Source organism: Malus sylvestris, chromosome 11 (assembly GCF_916048215.2).
Source record: "Malus sylvestris chromosome 11, drMalSylv7.2, whole genome shotgun sequence".
NCBI classification, from domain to species: domain Eukaryota; kingdom Viridiplantae; phylum Streptophyta; class Magnoliopsida; order Rosales; family Rosaceae; genus Malus; species Malus sylvestris.
Genome location: NC_062270.1, coordinates 13,852,692 through 13,872,875, shown reverse-complemented (window position 1 = coordinate 13,872,875; position 20,184 = coordinate 13,852,692). Strand labels below are relative to the sequence as shown.

The 20,184-nt window shown below is 38.6% G+C and overlaps 1 protein-coding gene across 2 annotated transcripts; it reads right to left on the bottom strand.

Moving 5' to 3' along the window:
• Nucleotides 1-3,306: 3,306 nt before the first annotated feature.
• Nucleotides 3,307-19,977, bottom strand: LOC126589728 (vacuolar protein sorting-associated protein 41 homolog). Of its 2 annotated transcripts, none has more exons than XM_050255110.1 (19): nt 19,561-19,977; nt 18,393-18,662; nt 18,138-18,317; nt 17,275-17,535; nt 16,631-16,766; nt 16,449-16,539; nt 15,475-15,577; nt 8,188-8,291; nt 7,984-8,077; nt 7,703-7,858; nt 7,558-7,620; nt 7,313-7,378; nt 6,757-6,957; nt 5,852-5,929; nt 5,651-5,770; nt 5,463-5,543; nt 5,262-5,347; nt 4,246-4,327; nt 3,307-4,159 (listed from the first exon to the last, which is right to left on the bottom strand). In XM_050255110.1, exons 1-19 carry the CDS (start codon nt 19,828-19,830, stop codon nt 3,710-3,712), a joined length of 2,892 nt encoding a protein of 963 aa, XP_050111067.1. In that variant the 5' UTR covers nt 19,831-19,977; the 3' UTR covers nt 3,307-3,709. The 2 variants fall into 2 exon arrangements, with proteins under 2 accessions (XP_050111067.1, XP_050111068.1); XM_050255111.1 differs by having other exon boundaries at nt 16,631-16,763.
• Between the last annotated feature and the right edge of the window lie 207 nt (nt 19,978-20,184).

The following is a 20,184-nucleotide window of genomic DNA, read 5'->3' as shown; positions in this document are numbered from 1 at the left end:
TCATTGTGTTCATATAGGGTCAAGGAGTGTAGCTGTAAAAAAACATCAAAATCGGAGTTAAAATAACCGTTAAATCATGATTTTCATTTATAACCGTCGAAAAGTTTTGTCCCATTACTTGATCTCTGAATGTTTGTTTTTTGTGATTGTTTGCTGATGCGATCTTGAACCATATACAAAGAAGTTTGACGGTTGGATCATTGAAATTAGTTTCACATAATTCGTATCCCATCTAGTTCAATGGTATATAACTATATATATATATATATATATATATATATATATATATTTTATATTAATTAGATTTAAATCTATTTATTTTGTACATATAATTGACCGGTACACGGAGTAGTACATCACGTGTCATTATAAAAATAGTGGGATATGTGTGATAAAAAGTTAATAACTTAAAAAATAAAATTTCTCACAACTTCTATTAAAACACATGGTGTACTATTTGTGTTCCCGTTACAATAAAAAATTTCTCAAGAAAAAAAGGAGAGAGAGAGGTTAATGACATACACGTGTCAGGAACACAGATGTCGAATCTTATCCTAACAAGTGCACACTTGAGAGACCACAGTGGAAAAACCCGCCCTACTAATAGCAAGCAAAATACCACTACACCCATCTTTCCCTCTCTTTTTTGTTTCCTTTTCTTATAATTTTTTTTATCCCTCCCTTATTTATTTTTTTTTTTTTGAAAACTTTTTCCCTCCCTTTTTCTTCAAAGGGCGGATGCATATTAATTATTATAGTTTTTAGGGGTATAAAATTTAATTTAAAATTTAATATATATATATATATATATAATTATTATAGTTAATATTTTGTGGGTATAATTATTATAGTTTTTAGGGGTATAAAATTGTTAAATTAATATATATATATATATATATATAATTATTATAGTATTTTTTTAGGGTTATAAAATTATTAAATTAATTTCTGCTTATCTTGTATCGTGTTACCCACGTGTATACCCGAACCAACCCGTTATCTTAACAGGTGCTTATCGGGTTACCCGATAACGACCCTATTTGTTATCGTGTCGACCCGAACACCTATTAATTTTGTGTCGTGTCGTGTTGGATTATCGGGTCGTGTCAGGAATTGCCAAGCCTACTTGTTCCAATTAGGAAACTAAATAAAAATAGAAAATAAAGTCCTAATTAAGTTAGGAGAATCTGCACATAAACTATCCAGCCACGTTTTAGCCACAAATCTCCTCCAAATCTAGCCCAAGATAACTTGTTTTAAAGATCATGACGTTCTGAACACATCTCCAGAAGGCCACGAAATACAATCAAGTTAAGTGACTCATGAACGTCCTCCAACTGGAATTACTCCAAAATTTGTTCATTTGGTCCTGTTTTGCTCTAGAGGAAGTCGAAAATCTTATATTGAAAATACAATTCAAAGTATCAAAATTCTTCCAAAATATTAACCAAAATATACTAAGAATAGGGTAAAATATATAATATGAAATTGACTCATCATTCAGCACTAATCCACGCTAAGGGAAAGAGAGAGTTTGGACTTGGAGTGCAAGGGGTTAAAAAGGAAGGTCCCATGGTCATCTCCAACCGAAAGGTCCAGAGGGCCAAAGGGTAGAAAATAGCCCGAAAACCGTCTCCAACCTAGGACCAAGCCAAAGGGCTCGTGGGCCTCACTGGACAAAAAAGGGCCAAAGGGCCAACCGGCCGGCCCAAAGCAGCCAGCCAACCGGCCTTTGGCTGGGCCACATGTTGACATCATATTTGATTTTTCTTTTTTTTCTTTTTTATTTTTTAAAAAATTTAAAATTTCTTTTTTTTTCCTATAACTTCCCAAGTCATTAAACAACATAAAAAAAAATTTAACAACATGAAACTTAAAAAACATTTTTAAAAACATTTAACAACATGAAAATTATTGACAATCCATAACATAAAATTATTGAGGTAATTTAATTTAAGTAACCATAGTAGTTCAATTAAAATAATAAATTATGTTTGGCCCTATGGTCCTTTGGCCCTCGGTTGGAGATGGGTTTTTTTTCACAGGGCTATGTTTGGCTTATGGCCCTCTGACCCCTTGGTTGGAGATGGTTTTTTTTCACAGGGCTATGTTTGGCCTATGGCCCTCTGGCCCCTCGATTGGAGATGGTAAGAAATACGGCCTTGCACTATTCATTAAAATATTAATTTCTTAGAGGGCCAGAGGGTTAAAACGAGCCATCTGGCCAGCCTTCAGTTGGAGATTACACAATTCACCACTTGCTTCTCATATGCCTCATTTTCTTACCCACATTCATTTTAAAGGTGTCTCGTCCTCTATGCTGTTAACCGTCTACTTCAAAAAGATAGTTGTAAGAACAAAAGTCCAACCTCGAGATGTGATGAGTCAGCTTCAGGGTGCCAAGCAAAACGATTAGAGGATAGGATCCTTCTACTATAAAAATATCTTGTGTGTTTTTTCCTTCAATTAAGCCAGTTTCCTCTAATTTTAGATTTGGGGACCATTGAAATTTCAATGATCAAGATGGGGCAATCGTGACGCTTGAAGAGCAAGTAACCTTGCATTTAAGGTTATTGTTTCGTGCTTTGACTAAAAACATTATTCTCTTCATATGTAATTTATGATCATGGCACTTGCTTGTCTGCTTCTAGAAAAACTAAACATTTTCGTTTTCTTTTGGTTTTTTACTCTGCCTATTCTCATGCCTTTTTTTTTTCTTTCCTTTTTTGAGCATAAGCGATAATCAGCACTAATATACGTTGAGAGGAAGGGAGAGGTTTGAACTCAAAATGCAATGGATTGAAGGAAAGCCTTAACCACTTGAGCAATTCACCATTTACTTCTCATATGCCTTATTTTCTTACCCTCATTCGTTTTAAAGGTGTCTCATCCTCTGCATTGTTAAATATCTGCTTCAAAAAGTTGTAAGAACAAAAGTTCAACCTGAAGATGTGATGCGTAACGAAACGACTCCGTCCGTAAAAACTCTCGCCGAAAGGGGAGGAAAAAGAACCACTTCGAACTTAATATTTAAAGAAAACGATATCTTTCTTTGTAACGATAGAACAAAACTACCAAAATTTGCTGAAAATAAATCAAATTAGCCTCAGCTTTTTAAGAAAACTGCTTTTAAAATAATTTCCGCAATGCCAAACCAGCCCTTAATTTAGATAACCTGTGAATTTGGTTGAAACCAAACCGACAAGAAATAGCGTAATCAAATTGGTGACAAATTTATAAGTATTCTTTGGCACACTATCATACTGAGCGTTTTTGCCCAATCATATAAAACAGAAGACAAACAAAGATCACTAATCAACTCAATAAAATGTTGTGAATCGTAATATTGAATGAGGAGAAATTCAAAATTATGACAACAAACAAAACATAAAATTGCTTCTCCGTCAACCTCCACTTCCCGAAAACTCTGTCAGCCTCTAACAACCTCTATCAATCGCAATGTAGGTACATATCAACTCAACAAACCTGCAATACTTGCACTACAGAAACTCGCCCGGATGGCATCAATCCTCAAAAGCTAGCCAAAGAATAAAAGCCACTTTCCAGAATATGTATTCAACTATGATACACGAACGGACCACCGTGAGCACAACAAAAAAATAAATAAAAGCCTCACACTTGCGCGAGCACACGAAAAACTGAACCAAAAGAATAATTAGCCTGCAAACATTCACATCAAGCGCATGCATCACTTCACCCCACTAGCAGCAGTAGTACATAAGATACAACGCATGCGAGAGCCACCCGATTGGGTGTCATCATCATCATCGCCATCATCGTCACCATCACTATCACCATACCCATAATCGTCTACTCTCTCATTAGGATTGGCCACACTGGCTTTCATTTCACTCGTATAGGTGGAATCCATAAGACAAGTCACATGATAAGCATGACAGCAAAAGAAAACAATGACATTAACATTTTGAATAGAAAAAGGATCGAAACACATGCAACACCTTGCACCGCCCCTAGGTTTTGATTTAACCTCCATACTTCTCACACCTACCGATTTCTCAATCACCTGAGAAGCCCTACTATCATTTCTCTTTGACCGTGCCTCATCTTCTTCATTGCTCAAGTAAATTCCATGTGTTGCCTCTTTGTAGTATTTGACCAAGAGGTTGACGATATCAGCCTGTTTCCAAGTTGCACCAACTCTCATGATTTTGGCACGGTGCTCTTTTATTCAAATCAAAGGTAAAAAATGGAAAACAGACATACCTTAAGAATATCATTGCACCCATTTCTTAGAGATGTTTCGGTCCTGTAATTGGTGATGATTTTGACTAGCCGATCCCTAAGCCTGAACATTTAAATTTACAGAAGGTTAATACAGATATTTATTGAAGAATATTCCTAAACTTCATGTTTACATACAACTGAAAAATATCCAAGTTCTGCATGTATATGTATGTACACAGTTGCACCTAATGCTTGCAACATCAATTTGGAAGATGCAGTGGCCGCGCTTAACTTGGCCCAACAGAAAATAGAACCCACTATCACACCTTACATCTCCATAAAGCTTAACAATACTAAATTCTAAACCTAACTAATACGTTGGCTTCTTAGCATAAGGTTGTAGAACCAGAAACTTATAACATAATTTTTAAACCATCTTAGTTGTTCATATTTGCTATTCCATAATCTAAGTCCTTATCACCTCATTCAAGAATCAAATCACTACACGAGCAATTGTTACCTCTATGTTTATCCATTATCTCTACTTGTCTTGGCACAATTGGAACAATTCTAAATATATACCATCACTACCAAAATACAAAGAAAATATGATAGCCCTCTAACTTGTGATATACAAATCACATACAAAGTCAAGGAGTGTCAATAGAAGAAAAGGACCCATGTCTCTGTCCGTGGTTTTCTAGTTATCTAACTTAATAGAAAGTAATTAGCTAATTAATTAAAGTCAAGGCATGTATGCTTGTACCTACAGGAAATCTAGACACGAAGAGGTGTTACTTTCCACATAGGTCAGGGTTTTAACACAAGAAGAAACATTACTACATATTTACATAATCAATATTTTACAACCATATCAGTCGATGGAATCTCCAAGATGATCAAAATTTATAAGGCCCAATAACAACATATGAAGAATCCAATGACTTTCATGCTTAAAATACCATGCTAGGAATTCCAGAAAAAGGGAAGAATTCCATTAATTGATAGAGATGGAATACAAGAATACACCACCACAATATTCTGATCAAACTGACCTAGGAATCTCCAATCCGTTGGGAACCATATTCACAATATAAAGAGGATCTAGGTTTCCAACTGTGTGCTCCAACAACACACCTACCTGTAAATTAGTAGAAGAAAAATTAGAGGATAGTATACCGAAGAGGACTTGTAGATATAGCCAACTAATGCATTTTGCATAAATACCAAATCTGCAGGCTGGCCAGAATAAATACCATTTCAGGTTTATGAAGACACTGCTGGATTAACTCTTCCCAGAGTTCATCATCATGTTGCATATTTACAAATTCTACAGCCTGTGCACAACCATAACGCGTCTTGTTATCACCATAGTTCAATGTGTGAAGAGATAAAAAATAACTCCAAAGGAACAACTGAAGATATATAATGAAATAATAGGTACCTCTTCAATATCCCCAAGTTTATTTATGATTACAGCAAGGGCTTGTTTAGTATTTCCCATTCTTCCAAGAATGAAGACTTTCTCCTTTAAAAGATCTCTTCCGACACAAATTTCATATGCCTGATATATATTATCAGGTGTCAATGCATTGAAGAGCATTTAAAGTTCATCAAAACTGATCATTTATGAACTGGATCAAACCTTCTCCAGGGTATAATGTTGACTACTGCGAAGAAAAGGAAGTAGCATCTTTGGATCATATTCTGCATAAAGCTCTACCTACCACAGTAAACAAATGACACCACAAGAGTTCAACGGCATGAACACATGATATAGATACAATTTCACCACTAGCACAACATCTTTCGAACACCAAATACAAGCTCTTGCACGAGAAGTAATAGAATAAAAGAGAAATAAAGAAATAGATACCTTAAGAACGCTTTGTAAATGGAAACTATTATAACAATTATATGGTACTAAATACATATTATAACCAATAACAAAGACCTACAATTTCAGTTTCAATCTTTCCCACATACCAAAACCATGAAAACCAGCAATATGAAGGTCTAATTCTACAAGGCAAAACCAGTTCTTTCCTTAAACTTGGAAATACCAAACAGTCATACAGTGTCAAGTTAGTCCATGTACAAGTGATTGGAAAATATAATCACCCCGAACACATCCAGATGTATTAGGATACAACTCATAGTACCCAAATTACATGAGAATGACAACCTTCTCTACAACGGGAAATGACAAGGCAACTATCATGGTACCATGCATTTAGCTAAATTAGAAAAGAAAATTGTTTAATATAATAACCACCTGAAACGCTAACCCAAAAGCTCCCATAAACCTAGTTGATTAGATTTGTCTACCCCAAAATCGATTTTGCACTTATCTTGATAAGATATATAGAACATTAAGAGACATATCAACTCATATCCAGAAAAATTCAACTATATTTTGCAGGAAGTTGAGAGTTAATGCAATGATTAATTAAGTATAAGTAGCTTCATAGTGCATACAATGAGAATTTGAAAGAACAGAAGCCAGTATAATTTCATGGGCAGCTAAATTATTTCAGCTTTCCACAATACCTGCATATCGTGAAATTCTTTTCCAGAATGAGGGTCTGCTTCAAATAGTGAATGCAAGTATGCATGCAAGAAATATCTGGAATCACACTTATCACTTGCATTCAGAAGTTGGTTGACAACTTCAGATGGAGTTATTAAATCCTTGTTTTGGATCAACAAAGGAACTGCAAGCTTGCAATCTAGCATCATTAATTGGACAACCTGCAAACGCAGAGGTGACAACCAAGCACATAAAATTACATAGTAAAATAAAATAGCCGCATAATTGAAAAGTATTCTTCTCTTTTTTAATTACAAACATCCCCAACCCCTAATATAAGACTATGTAGGTAATATTGCATGTTTTCAATTTTAGAAAGAGAATGATAACGCCATTATTGATAATATTTGATATCAGAACCAAATTTTTGGTGAAATTGTGAAAGTTACCTACTCGGGAAAATCACAAAAAGACCATTATCATTTTTGGAAACCTAAACGTTTCAATGGATGGCAGTAAAAAGAGAAACCATAAATTCCAACTTACAACATATAAATTGAACATATTTACCAATACCTTTTCCCGAATCGAATCATACAGATTGTGCTTTTCAATGAAGGAAAATATGTCTGGCTTCAAAAGCTGGAAATCCAGAAAGAACAAAAGAAATTTGAAGTTAATATCAAAACATAGTAATTGATGCAACAGCTCAATTCGCAAACAACCTTATGAAGATGTTAAATATTATTTAATCACTTCAAATTGTAGCTGTGCATTGTGAATAAAGGTGTTGCACATGAATATGCATCAAGAACACCTACATCAGCATATAGTGCGAATGCTTTCTCATATTGCCCATCAATCTCATACAACACTGCTAGTGCCTGAAAAAGAGAGTGGATGTCAAAAAATAATAATTATCATAATTTAAAAATTCATATTCCAAATAAATTATTCCTGACTGACCTCCTTAAGGGCATCTGTCATGGACGATGTATTAAGCTGAGGTTCTATAGCTGAGATAACAGGCAGTGAAGAGTAGATCACGGGTGGCCAAGATTTAACAGTTGACACAAGCTCCTTATGAAAAGACGGATTTGTAGCGAGAGCTACAAGAGCAACCTTACAGCACACAACAAAAATTTTGATAAATAAAACCAAGATATCAAGCTTTCCCTATTTGTCAACTCAAAGATTGTAAAAAAATTAGCAGTTCAACTGCAATGAAAAATGCTGTCCTTACAAACCTCATAAGCAGTATCACGCAGTCTTGGGTTTTCTGTTGGAATATATGGGACTAACACGGGAAGCTGACGCAAATGAGCAAAGTGGAAAACCCATCTGTGAAGCACAGTCCACTCCAAGTTATTTGGAAGAATTGCATGCCAGAATTTCCAATTATTTACTGGGAAGATTGTAAAAAATGGGTCACAAAAAAGGGTAGTTACTACCTTTCCCATGCTGAAGCAGATCCTCGCAACAATTTAGGGCATAAAGATGCGGCTTCAGCATATTTTCTTTCCACAATCAAATGATCAAGGTATCTAGAACCAACCTAGAGAAAGGAAAGAAAAATTACGCAAACCGTGCAATTAACTAAATCTTTTAAACTGTGCAATTAACTGAACCTGCAGGGAATTTAACAGTGTAAGTACAAGGGAATAAGCTCAGGTATTACATAACAAAGCCACAAAATAAAGTAGATGGAGATCTCATGAAGGACAAACCGAAAGCTTTCCCATATCTGTAGGATTACATCAAGGCTCATCCTTAAGTCCTTACCTTTTTGCGTTGGTAATGGATGAGTTAACAGGACATATTCAAGATGATATTCCTTGGTGTATGCTTTTCGCAGACGATATAGTGTTGATAGATGAAACTCAGGAAGGGGTAAATGCAAAGCTTAACCTTTGGAGAGAAGTGTTGGAATCTAAAGGTCTTCGCCTAAGCCGATCAAAGACAGAATATATGGAGTGCAAGTTCAGTGCAAATGGAGGCCAAAACGAGTTAGGGGTGAGGATCGGAGATCAAGAAATACCAAAGAGCGACCGTTTTCGTTACCTAGGATCTATCTTGCAAAAGAACGGAGAATTAGATGGAGATCTCAACCATAGAATACAAGCTGGATGGATGAAGTGGAAGAGTGCATCTGGCGTGTTGTGTGACCGCCGTATGCCACTGAAGCTCAAGGGAAAATTTTATAGGACGGCAATAAGGCCGGCGATGCTGTATGGCACAGAATGTTGGGCGGTGAAACATCAACACGTACACAAAATGAGTGTAGCGGAGATGAGGATGCTTCGTTGGATGTGTGGGCACACGAGAAAGGATAAGATTAAGAATGAGGATATCCGGGGTAAAGTAGGAGTAGCCGAAATTGAAGGAAAGATGAGAGAAAATCGGTTACGGTGGTTTGGACATGTGCAAAGAAGGCCTACTGACGCTCCGATTAGAAGATGCGACTATGGGACAGAGGTTCAGGGCCGAAGGGGTAGAGGAAGACCTAGGAAAACTTTGGAAGAGACTCTAAGAAAAGACTTAGAGTACTTGGATCTAACGAAGGACATGACACAGGATCGAGCACAATGGCGTTCTAAGATTCATATAGCCGATCCCACTCAGTGACTCGGATTTTCCAAGTCTCCAACCGAGAAGTTTTCCTCACTCGGGAAATTAAGGGAACACTACCCCAACCTACATGCTCCACTCTGAAAGCTTCAACATACAAGCTTCAACAAAAGAAAATTCAAAGAACTTAGCGAAGAAGGTTTTGGTGTATTTAACACAATACGTTGAAATGAAGGAAAGCTTATTTATTGATATCCCCGATAAGCTACAAATATGTACATATACATGAGTCAAAATAAACACACAAGAGGGAGCCTTCACAAAGGTTGCTTAGGAGAAGTCTCAGCAGTCGGTAGAGCCCCAGAAAGAGAAGGCACCGGAGGGGGATCATTTGGAGCCTCAGTACTGGACAGAACCCTAGAAGGAGGAGGCATCAGAGGTTGATCATTTGGAGCTTCATTACGCGGTACAGCCCCAGAAGACGAAGGCAATAAATGCCTTTGGAACAAACCCACAAATCTCTGATGATCAAGTAAAACCTGACCATCAGTTTCCTTCATCTGGTCAAGCTTCCTCTTCATGTTTGTAGCATAGTCATGTGCGAGCCGGTGCAACTGTTTATTCTCATGCTTGAGCCCTCTAATCTCCTGTTTGAGACTCATAACTTCAGCCGCCAATGATTCAACTTGGCGGGTTCGAGCAAATAGGCGTTGGGCCATATTAGACACAGAACCTGCACACTGAACACTGAGAGCCAGCGAATCCTTAACAGCTAACTCATCAGACCGTTTGGAAAGTAGTCTGTTATCTTTGGGAGTGAGAAGGTTCCTGGCCACCACCGCAGCGGTCATATCATTCTTCATCACGGAATCCCCAACGGTAAGAGGACCAGTAGGGGAGACGAAGGATGGGCGCCATATGTTGTCTGGAGAAGGCGGGGCTGCCTCTTCAACAAGGTTCAAGTCAAAACGACGGTCAGAGGGGCCAGACATTTTCAAAGGTGTTGAAGAGAGAAGAGGTCGGACAAATCAAGATCTTAGAAGTGCAAGAATGAAGCTTCTACTGGTGGAGATTCAAGTGTGATTTGAAACTTAATGCCAGCCCCTATAAAAATCTGCACTCGACGGAGCTTCAGAAATCGAAGAGGCGCCTGCTCAGAAATCGAAGAGACGCCTGCTTTCTCAAAAGCTGGGCTGCTTAGAGATCACGAGGGTTGATCTCAGAAATCGAAGAGGCGTTTGCTTTCTCAAAAGTTGGGCTGCTCAAAGACCACGAAGGCCGATCTCAGAAATCGAAGATGCGCTCGCTTTCTCAAAAGCTGGGCTCCCCAGAGACCACGAGGGCCGCTCTCAGAAATCGAAGAGGCACCTACTTTTCCAGCATTGTCAGCACCTGTCACACGCACACTCAGCTTTGCGGAAATTATGGGCATTCTGTCAAAGACTTCTGGGGAAGTAGAAAACACATGAATCTTACTGTTCAATCACCCACTTCCCACACGCAACAATAGCTCATGGGTACCACAGATAACTTTGCCAAAGTTCTCTGCCAAAGTTGATCACGTGAAGCTTGCAGCTCCCACTACATCGCTCTGACCAAGAAGGGTAAAAGAATAGCAAAGAAACAACACTAACAAAGTTTAGACCCATAAATTTTGAAGGTCTAGCTACCATATTATTACCCACAAGGGTAAAGGAACAGTACCACTGCTGGATAATTGGAAAGTCCCTGTGTGTCAACCTCTGTGCTTCGTGGCAAGGTAGACTAGCAAACATGCCCAACCTTTACTCACATTCGAGAAAACACTCCCAATAAGATTGCTTGCTCCAAAAATCGAAGAGGCACCGTCCTCCGAATCTCGAGAGCCAGACTCCCAACATGACTACTTTCTTAAAAATCGAAGAGAGGGTAAAGGAACAGTACCATTGCTGGATAATTGGAAAGTCCCTGTGTGTCAACCTCTGTGCTTCGTGGCAAGGTAGACTAGCAAACATGCCCAACCTTTACTCACATTCGAGAAAACACTCCCAACAAGATTGCTTGCTCCAAAATCGAAGAGGCACGCCAGACCCACATGATTGCTTTCTCAAAAATCGATGAGGCATCGTTCTCCGAATCAATCGAAGAGGCGCTCGCTTTCTCAAAAGCTGGGCTGCTCAGAGACCACGAGGGCTGATCTCAGAAATCGAAGAGGCACCTACTTTTCTAGCCTTGTCAGCACCTGTCACACGCACACTCAGCTTTGCAGAAATTATGGGCATTCTGTCGAAGACTTCTGGTGAAGTAGAAAGCACATGAATCTTACTGTTCAATCACCCACTTCCCACACGCAACAATAGCTCATGGGTACCACAGATAACTTTGCCAAAGTTCTCTGCCAAAGTTGAGCACGTGAAGCTTGCAGCTCCCACTACATCGCTCTGACCAAGAAAGGTAAAAGAATAGCAAAGAAACAGCACTAACAAAAGTTTAGACACATAAATTTTGAAGGTCTAGCTACCATATTATTACCCACAAGGGTAAAGGAACAGTACCACTGCTGGATAATTGGAAAGTCCCTGTGTGTCAACCTCTGTGTTTCGTGGCAAGGTAGACTAGCAAACATGCCCAACCTTTACTCACATTCGAGAAAACACTCCCAACAAGATTGCTTGCTCCAAAATCGAAGAGGCACCGTCCTCCGAATCTCGAGAGCCAGACTCCCAACATGACTACTTTCTCAAAATCGAAGAGAGGGTAAAGGAACAGTACCATTGCTGGATAATTGGAAAGTCCCTGTGTGTCAACCTTTGTGCTTCGTGGCAAGGTAGACTAGCAAACATGCCCAACCTTTACTCACATTCGAGACAACACTCCCAACAAGATTGCTTGCTCCAAAATCAAAGAGGCACCGCCCTCCGAATCTCGAGAGCCAGACTCCCAACATGATTACTTCCTCAAAAATCGAAGAGACACTGCTCTCCGAATCTCGAGAGTCAGACCCCCAACATGATTGCTTTCTCAAAAATCGAAGAGGCATCGTTCTCCGAATCTCGAGAGCCAGATACCACAGACCACCTTTTCAAAGTGCTCTGACAGAGTTAAAACATGTGAAACTGGCAGTTCCCACTACCGTGCTATGACCAAGCAGGGTAAAGGAATAGCATTACTACTTGTTGTTAGGGAGACTCCTATATATGTCGACCTCCATCCCCAACGGACAGGCAGACCTGCAAAAATGCTCAACCCTTCATCATATCTAAGAGGGCACTCCCAACGAAGCCTTTCAAAATATTTAGCTTTCTTTCCCCCCGATAATACCTCTGCAAACAAGCTATACTAGAGCAAGAATATCTCATATCATCAGGGTTAAAAGCAAGAGTATCCCATATCATGCTTTTTCCCTGTCTTTTCTTTTGGCCTTGTTTTTACCTGCAAGACAAGGAGAAAGAGAGCAATCAGTCAGCACTTGGAATCAAGCTTCCAGCCAGGAACTGACTGCCTGGAACCCCTTACCTGATTACTTACCTGGCATTGCTCTCGAGTACTCATCTTCAACATCTTATGTTTCCAGGGAAGATTCCGCATCTGCTTGAGGAACAGATAGGGCAAGTGCGAAGGATACAAGGAAGCATGTGGAGACAAGCGTAACAGCACACGTGCCGATACATCCATTACTCTGTCAAAAGCAAAAGTATCCCATATCAGCAGGGTGGAACGTACTATAGATTTGATGGACTTGTTTTGACCCTCAAATTCTTCAGTCGGCCTTAAGACTCTGGAGGAAACCAGAAAACCCTCCAGCTCAGTTCAAGAATAAGCCTGTGGAAAGTTACTTCTTCAAAAGCAAAAGTATCTCATATCATCTCTTCTCATTTTTCTTCTCTTTATCCTTCATGCTGCTGCAAGATGGGGAGAAGGTGAACAATCAGTCGGAGCTCTGATTGCTTACCTTGTCTGTCACCTCTTTCAGCAGACCCCCTAACTCGGCGACTTGGGGGACTCCTACTACATGGTTTGTATCGCGCTTGACCAAGCCTGAAACTACAAGTAAGCTTCAAGTGAAATTGATACATTACCTTGTGCATCTCCACCAGTTAAAGATACCACCCCTGGATGGAGGAAGAGTACTTCCAGAGAAGATGCCACATCTACCTATGAGACAGATAAGGCAAGTCAAGACGACACCACACTCCGATACTTAGAAGTTTCGTGATTACGAGATCATTCTCCCACAATATTTCCTAATGTCATTTGTACTAAATCTTTCACTTGTACTCACTAAAGGAGAGCTTGAACCTATGTACTTGTGTAAACCCTTCACAATTAATGAGAACTCTTCTATTCCGTGGACGTAGCCAATCTGGGTGAACCACGTACATCTTGTGTTTGCTTTCCTATCTCTATTCATTTATATACTTATCCACACTAATGACCGGAGCAATCTAGCGAAGATCACAAAAAGCGACCGTTTTCGCTACCTAGGATCTATCTTGCAAGAGAACGGAGAATTAGATGGAGATCTCAACCATAGAATACGAGCTGGATGGAAAGAGTGCATCCGGCGTGTTGTGTGACCGTCGTAGGCCACTAAAGCTCAAGGGAAAATTTTATAGGACGACAATAAGGCCATCGATGTTGTATGGCACAAAATGTTGGGTGGTGAAGCATCAACACGTACACAAAATGGGTGTAGCGGAGATGAGGATGCTTCGTGGGAGGTGTGGGCACACGAGAAAGGATAAGATTGGGAATGAGGATATCCGAGGTAAAGTAGGAGTAGCCGAAATTGTAGGAAAGATGAGAGAAAATCGGCTCCGGTGATTTGGACATGTGCAAAGAAGGCCGACTGACGCTCCGGTTCGAAGATGTGACTACGGGACAGAGGTCCAGGGCCGAAGGGGTAGAGGAAGACCTAGGAAAACTTTGGAAGAGACTCTAAGAAAAGACTTAGAGTACTTGGATCTAACGGAGGACATGACACAAAACCGAGCGCAATGGCGTTCTAGGATTCATATAGCCGACCCCACTTAGTGGGAAAAGGCTTTGTTGTTGTTGTTGTTGTTGTTGTGCACATGCAACACCAACTAAATAGCCATTTAAGAAAAATCCAAATATTTGATAATAGTTTTACAGTTACAAAATATTTGACAATAGTCTTGTGTGAAAATCGAGAAATGTTTATCATGGTTAAAGTCGCTCCAAGAACTTTGTTCAATATATTACTTTTGGATGGGAAAAAACTGAAACTTTGGCTGTTATATGAATCAGAGGTACATTAATCTTAGAAAGCTTCTCTGCAGTTTTTCTTTTCTTATATCTATGTCGTTTATCATTTCCCTAAATGTTAATAATCACACAAGACCAAGGAGCATAAGAATCTAAATGATCCACAATTATATATGATCCAACTAACTTAAGTGGGTTCAACTTTAAAGCTAAGAAAAAGTGGTAATCCACAATTTTAGCCAGAAGGCTAAAAAGTGTGCAGCTGAGAAACTTGTCAACATGGTAATTATGTCAACAGAAGTATGGCCAGGGATAGAACCAGAAAAAAAAATTCTGGTGGACTTTGAACAATTTTAAGTAAAACTATTGACCAAAATTGAAAAAACATAAGAAAAAAGAGGAATGCAATAAGGGCCACAAACCAGTAATCACATCACGTGGTCACTACAATTCACTTGTTACAGTACAATAGGCACAAAATCTGTTACATAGTTTGGTCCATAAATAGATATTCCAGTATGACACATTACAATAGGCACATTTGATGCCTCTTTTTTCCTCTAATTCCTCAAGACACAAACTCGCTAAACTATGATTTTGTCAAAATCAAATTTGAGAAATAAAACTGCATAACTCGAAAGGCATTGTATTTATAATAGGTGTGAATAAAAGGGAGTGTTGTGGGTAATGTGTGATAGCTGTCTCCTTTATGTGATTTTGACAATGTGAACAAATGTGAGTGGAGGCAGCTACCCCCAGTGGGCCATGAAGATTTATTTCTCCAAACAATTGGAAAAAAATGTGAGGGGGCAGCTAACCCCCAGTGGGCCGTAGCTGCCTCTGTCCTTAATTATGGCACTTAGAAACTAATTTGAAAAGAGCTCCTATAACGCACAACATAGCACAGACACACTACCATTTTTCTCTATTGTGATATGAAAACGAGAATGAAATGTTAATACCTCATCAAGAAGTTCACTCCGTCCCTGGCCCGCTTCAACTGCAGCCAAAGCTTTTTCATGCCAACCATGTTGAAGAAGCCAAGCAATATGATCTTCCGCATCTCTGAAAAGGATATATGCATTCGATTCTTATCACATTAGCAAGACCAGATTAAAATATATCTAAATCTACGAAGATTTTATGATTGCATAAGATTCAACGTATTATCCTCCGCTTAAGTACTCCTCATCCTTATCAAATCAAACTCAAGGACATAAACCAATGCAATCACTCCACAGGAAAGAATCCCTAACTCATGTGTCAACATAAGAAGGCAACCATTAGAGGGGCGATGTACAAAATATAAAAGCATGGTAAGAAATGTACTAAATTTAAAAGTTTACCAAAAAATAAAATAGAAGGATAAGTCTTATGAAGCAACTCATAAGTTTACTACTTGTTTTTCTTCAAAAAATAATTAAATGCATATTGTTAGATTGATATCCTTTGCCCTTTCAAGTATGGGACCAGTGGTTTTAGCAAGTCTTAGGCTGACCTTCAGATTCTAATTTTCAGAAGATAATTGGAGGTGGTTGTGTGCACCTTTAGTGTTTGGCCCCCACCCCAAACTTTTTTTTTTTTTAACTTCCTTTAAACCCAAGATGTCAGCAGAGGCTGGGATTGACGGTGTGGAAGTACCATATCTCTTCTAGAATTGTTCTGGATATCCCTAACTGTAATGTCTATATCTGGGTTTCTGAAAGTCTGGAAAATCATCTGTCTTTTTTTTTTTGTGATAATTGTGTTCTTAAACCATGGATGAGACAATGAAACAAGATCATTCCGGGCCACAAGCACCAAAGTTTTACTAGGACAAGGAGATCGATTCTTCTCTATGAAACTCAAAAGTGGATAGAGATAATTACTGTATGTATTACAAAAATGCTTATATATCATAACTCTAGAGAAGCACAAATAGAAAGAGAGTACTGACCTCGGTTTTGCAATGACTACATCCTTTGGGGAAACAATATAGTACAGAGGTTCATCACCTTCGGCCCACTGGCCACCAGCATAGCTGCTACCTAGATTCAAACTAAAGGGTTTTACAGCTATATAAATGTAAATTATTCTGCTATTATTCGACGATGACATTCAAAAACAAAGTATGTTAACCTGAGAAAGGAGCATGTGCAAGGGAATAGTCATTTGCCTTGTAATGCTCAAAGCCATGTACAGGTAAGGCATCTGTTGAAAGTTCATCATTATTCCATGTTACAATACGTACTTCTGGTCTCTGTGCATTTCCCTGCTTCAAATATATTATAAGAGTTAGATACAATAACAGGGAAACAGTCATAGCAGGACCTACAATAGAAGATGAAAAGTGGGTAACTTCCAACTTACTTTACAGTTAATAATGGAAACAGAATTATGTGAGGAAGGAAAATCTTGATAATAACAAAAGGTAAATAAACCATTAAAAAATAAAAGAGTAAAATGAAAACGTTGCACTGACAAATTATTCTGCCAAATTAAACAATGCTTCACCACTCACAATTGACATGTAGAAGCATCTAACTCATTCCAAAAAAAAAAGAAAAAAAATCAAATAAATGCAAATATTCTAAATGTTATACAAAAAGTAAGGTTGCATTTTTCAAAAATGTTTAATGAACACCTTCAAGGAGAAATCACTTTCAGCAATTTACAACGTTTGACCCCAAGGAAAAACAAAGAAGGGGCCTGCATTTGTAAATTAGAAAAGTTCTAAAAAAAAATAAAATACATATCATACAGAACAAAGGGGAAAAAAGTACCTGTCGTGATGGAGCAGAGCTACTAAATTCCTTCTCCCCATCTTCTTCAACAGGGATATAGGCTAGAACGACCAAAGTATCACCAAAAGGGGCAATCCCAGAAATGAAATAGCTGGTCTGAAAGGACGCCACAATATCCACTTGGTTCATACCAGACAATGGGACATGGTTATATGTCCCATTGGTGGCTCTAGACTGATTTGTTTTTATCGATGTGATTTTGATTGATGTTCCCCAGCCAATGACCAACAATGAGTCATCCTGAATATGATGAAGTGCAGTGAGCATTAATGAAACGACACAAGTACTTTATTTGAAGGATGAAGAAGAAAAGGTTGTGCAATAGGAAAGGAAGTTTAGCTGGTATTTTTCGTATTAAAAGTCTTATATATCATGAAGCTGATTTATTAAGGACCCCAGGGTTAATCTAGTTTTGAGATTGAACCATTAGTCCTAGAGTTATAAGTCCATTTTGACAAGTAGCGGAGAGGCCTTTTGCTTGATTGCCTTGGGCTTGAAAGAGATGGGCAGCCAGCGGCATGAATCACTCATTTCGATTTCAAGCTACTTTATCCCTCAATTACCCTTGAAACAGGCATTAAAATCCCAAGATTACCTGCTTCCCCAGAACTCCAGCAATCTGCCACAATGTCCCTCCTTTACTTTTCAAATCTCAACGCTATTTCATTCTACTTAACTAGACATAAATCCCCAAAACTGTACAACTTTAAAGTTCAAAATGCACTACAGAATCACCCAATACAAGCACTTTACACAAGTTGCACTAACATGCACCGCATCAAAACTTATAAAGTAGTTACGTGTGCATGTAAATACTGTGAGCATGATACTCCTTCACTAACCTGCCAAAATAAGTGAGGAAGCAAAAGCTCAGGACGTGGGCTTCCTCGTGGCCTTTCAATGAATGTTATACGTTGATCATTTGCAGTATTGTACACTTTCACACCTGCATCATTAGCCCAAGCAATGAGACTCGTTCTCCACTTCACTGCATGTATAGGACCTTCACCAGAGTGCAAAACCTACATTGCCTTGAGAAATTAGAAAACGTGCTCGGAAATCCTTTTACCATGCTTTGAGTATAATTTAGTACAAACCTGATCTTTAAAGCCCAGCCATCTTTTTGTATTAAAATATAAATGACCAGCTAAACCACCAGCTACAAATCTTCTAGATGATTTTTTTACATAATCTGGATCCAGGGCAATAGCCTTCATTGGGCGATGATACTCAAACCTCATTTTCTCATCAGTGAAAAGACTGCTTATTACAACAGACCCATCATCTGAACAGCTTCCTATAAATTCACCTTCTATGTCGAAGCTAAGATCATTCACTGCAGCAGTATGAGCAGGGAATTCCTTAACCTGTAAAGAAGCAATCGAGTACATAATATTGGCATATTGCCTTCAATGATAAATCAGGTGCAAAATGCAACAGTCGATCAACCATAACTTGATATAGAGTATTAACACGCGTACCAAGAAATTTAGTACTGACGGCAGAATATAAGAACTGTGAGTTCAAAAACTACCTACAGATATCCCAAAGAAATCATCTTTGCAAACAATGTACAGACATTGCAAACTACCTACAATGCTTGTCAAGGTTAAACTTTGCATTCTGTAACCTATTGCATAGGTAATTTACCCATCAAACAATAAATGTTTTGAGTGACTGATTTTCGGACAAGTAGAGTTAAATCACCCTACAAGTATAAGTTCACCAACAACAACAACAAAGCCTTTTCCCACTAAGTGGGGTTGGCTATATGAATCCTAGAACACCATTGCACTCGGTTCTCTGAGTATAAGTTCACCATAGCTGAAAATTCAATTCGGACGCCAACGTTTGAATACAAAACTTAAGAATAGGCTTTCATATTCTGATTCATGATTGGACCAAAGACTTAAAAGTACAGAAAAATCATAGGAAACAACTCTATAACTCCTGCATATAATTAACCAAATGAAATTTAACTAAAGTAGCTTTCTTTTTATATTCCCAATTGAGCTAATTGCAAAAACCCGATTGACCATCCCAAACTAAATGCCACTTGGTTTAAAACCCTTACATTCAATTCTCCGGTAAAACTGTAAAAATTTAAAAATTACCGAGAAAAACCAGATCCAATCAGCTCAACTTCAATTTTACATCCTACTCAATTCCCCCGAATCGCACTAACATACCCGTCAATGCAATGATCCCAACCACTATCGATTCAAAACATGCAAAATTGAATTGAATTCAAGCTCGGTTCCTCACCTGATTCCCGAGAAAATCGAGAATATGAACGGTGCCGCCGTGAGTCCCGAGCGCGATCATTCGTTCTGCGACGGCTATGCACGACGCCACATCGCTCGTTAACAGTGTGGGAATGCTGCCTCCCATTCGCTGGTACTTGAGCCTCGGCTCCTCTTCCTCTTCTTCTTCTTCTTCTTCTTCTTCCTCCTCTTCCTCTTCTTCTTCCTCCTCGCCCTCTTCCTCTATCTCGTCGTCGCCTTCGACGCCGTTATCGGGCGGAATCGGGGCCATTGTTATGTACGTCTTCAGCTCTTCTCGTGGTTGCTTCGTCGCCTCTGAGAGACAGGCGGAAGAATGATTGAGTTGAGAACTGGAAGAGAGAGATCTGTTTGGTTTGAGTTTTCCTTCGTGTGGGTACTTTCGGTTTGTAGACAAAGCTATTTATTTGCAAGGGACAAAAGAGTGGTTATGAACGCAGAATGAGCGCCACCTAATGTCATTTTATTTTTTTCTAAAGCTTAACAATTATTTTTTAGGGAACTTTAACGAAACGTTTATGGTACTGTTTATTTTAACGAAAAATTATATTTTTACGTTAAAAAATCAATTATGGTACTATTTATTTTACTCTTTATTTTATTTTTA

Excerpts from the sequence above, each read along its gene's own strand:
- LOC126589728 (XM_050255110.1), bottom strand. The coding sequence starts at position 19,830 with ATGGCCCCGATTCCGCCCGATAACGGCGTCGAAGGCGACGACGAGATA. Across the intron at positions 7,621-7,702 it reads TGACAGATGCCCTTAAGGAG|GCACTAGCAGTGTTGTATGA; the intron begins GTCAGTCAGGAA and ends TCTCTTTTTCAG. Across the intron at positions 5,930-6,756 it reads AAGAATTTCACGATATGCAG|GTAGAGCTTTATGCAGAATA; the intron begins GTATTGTGGAAA and ends TTACTGTGGTAG.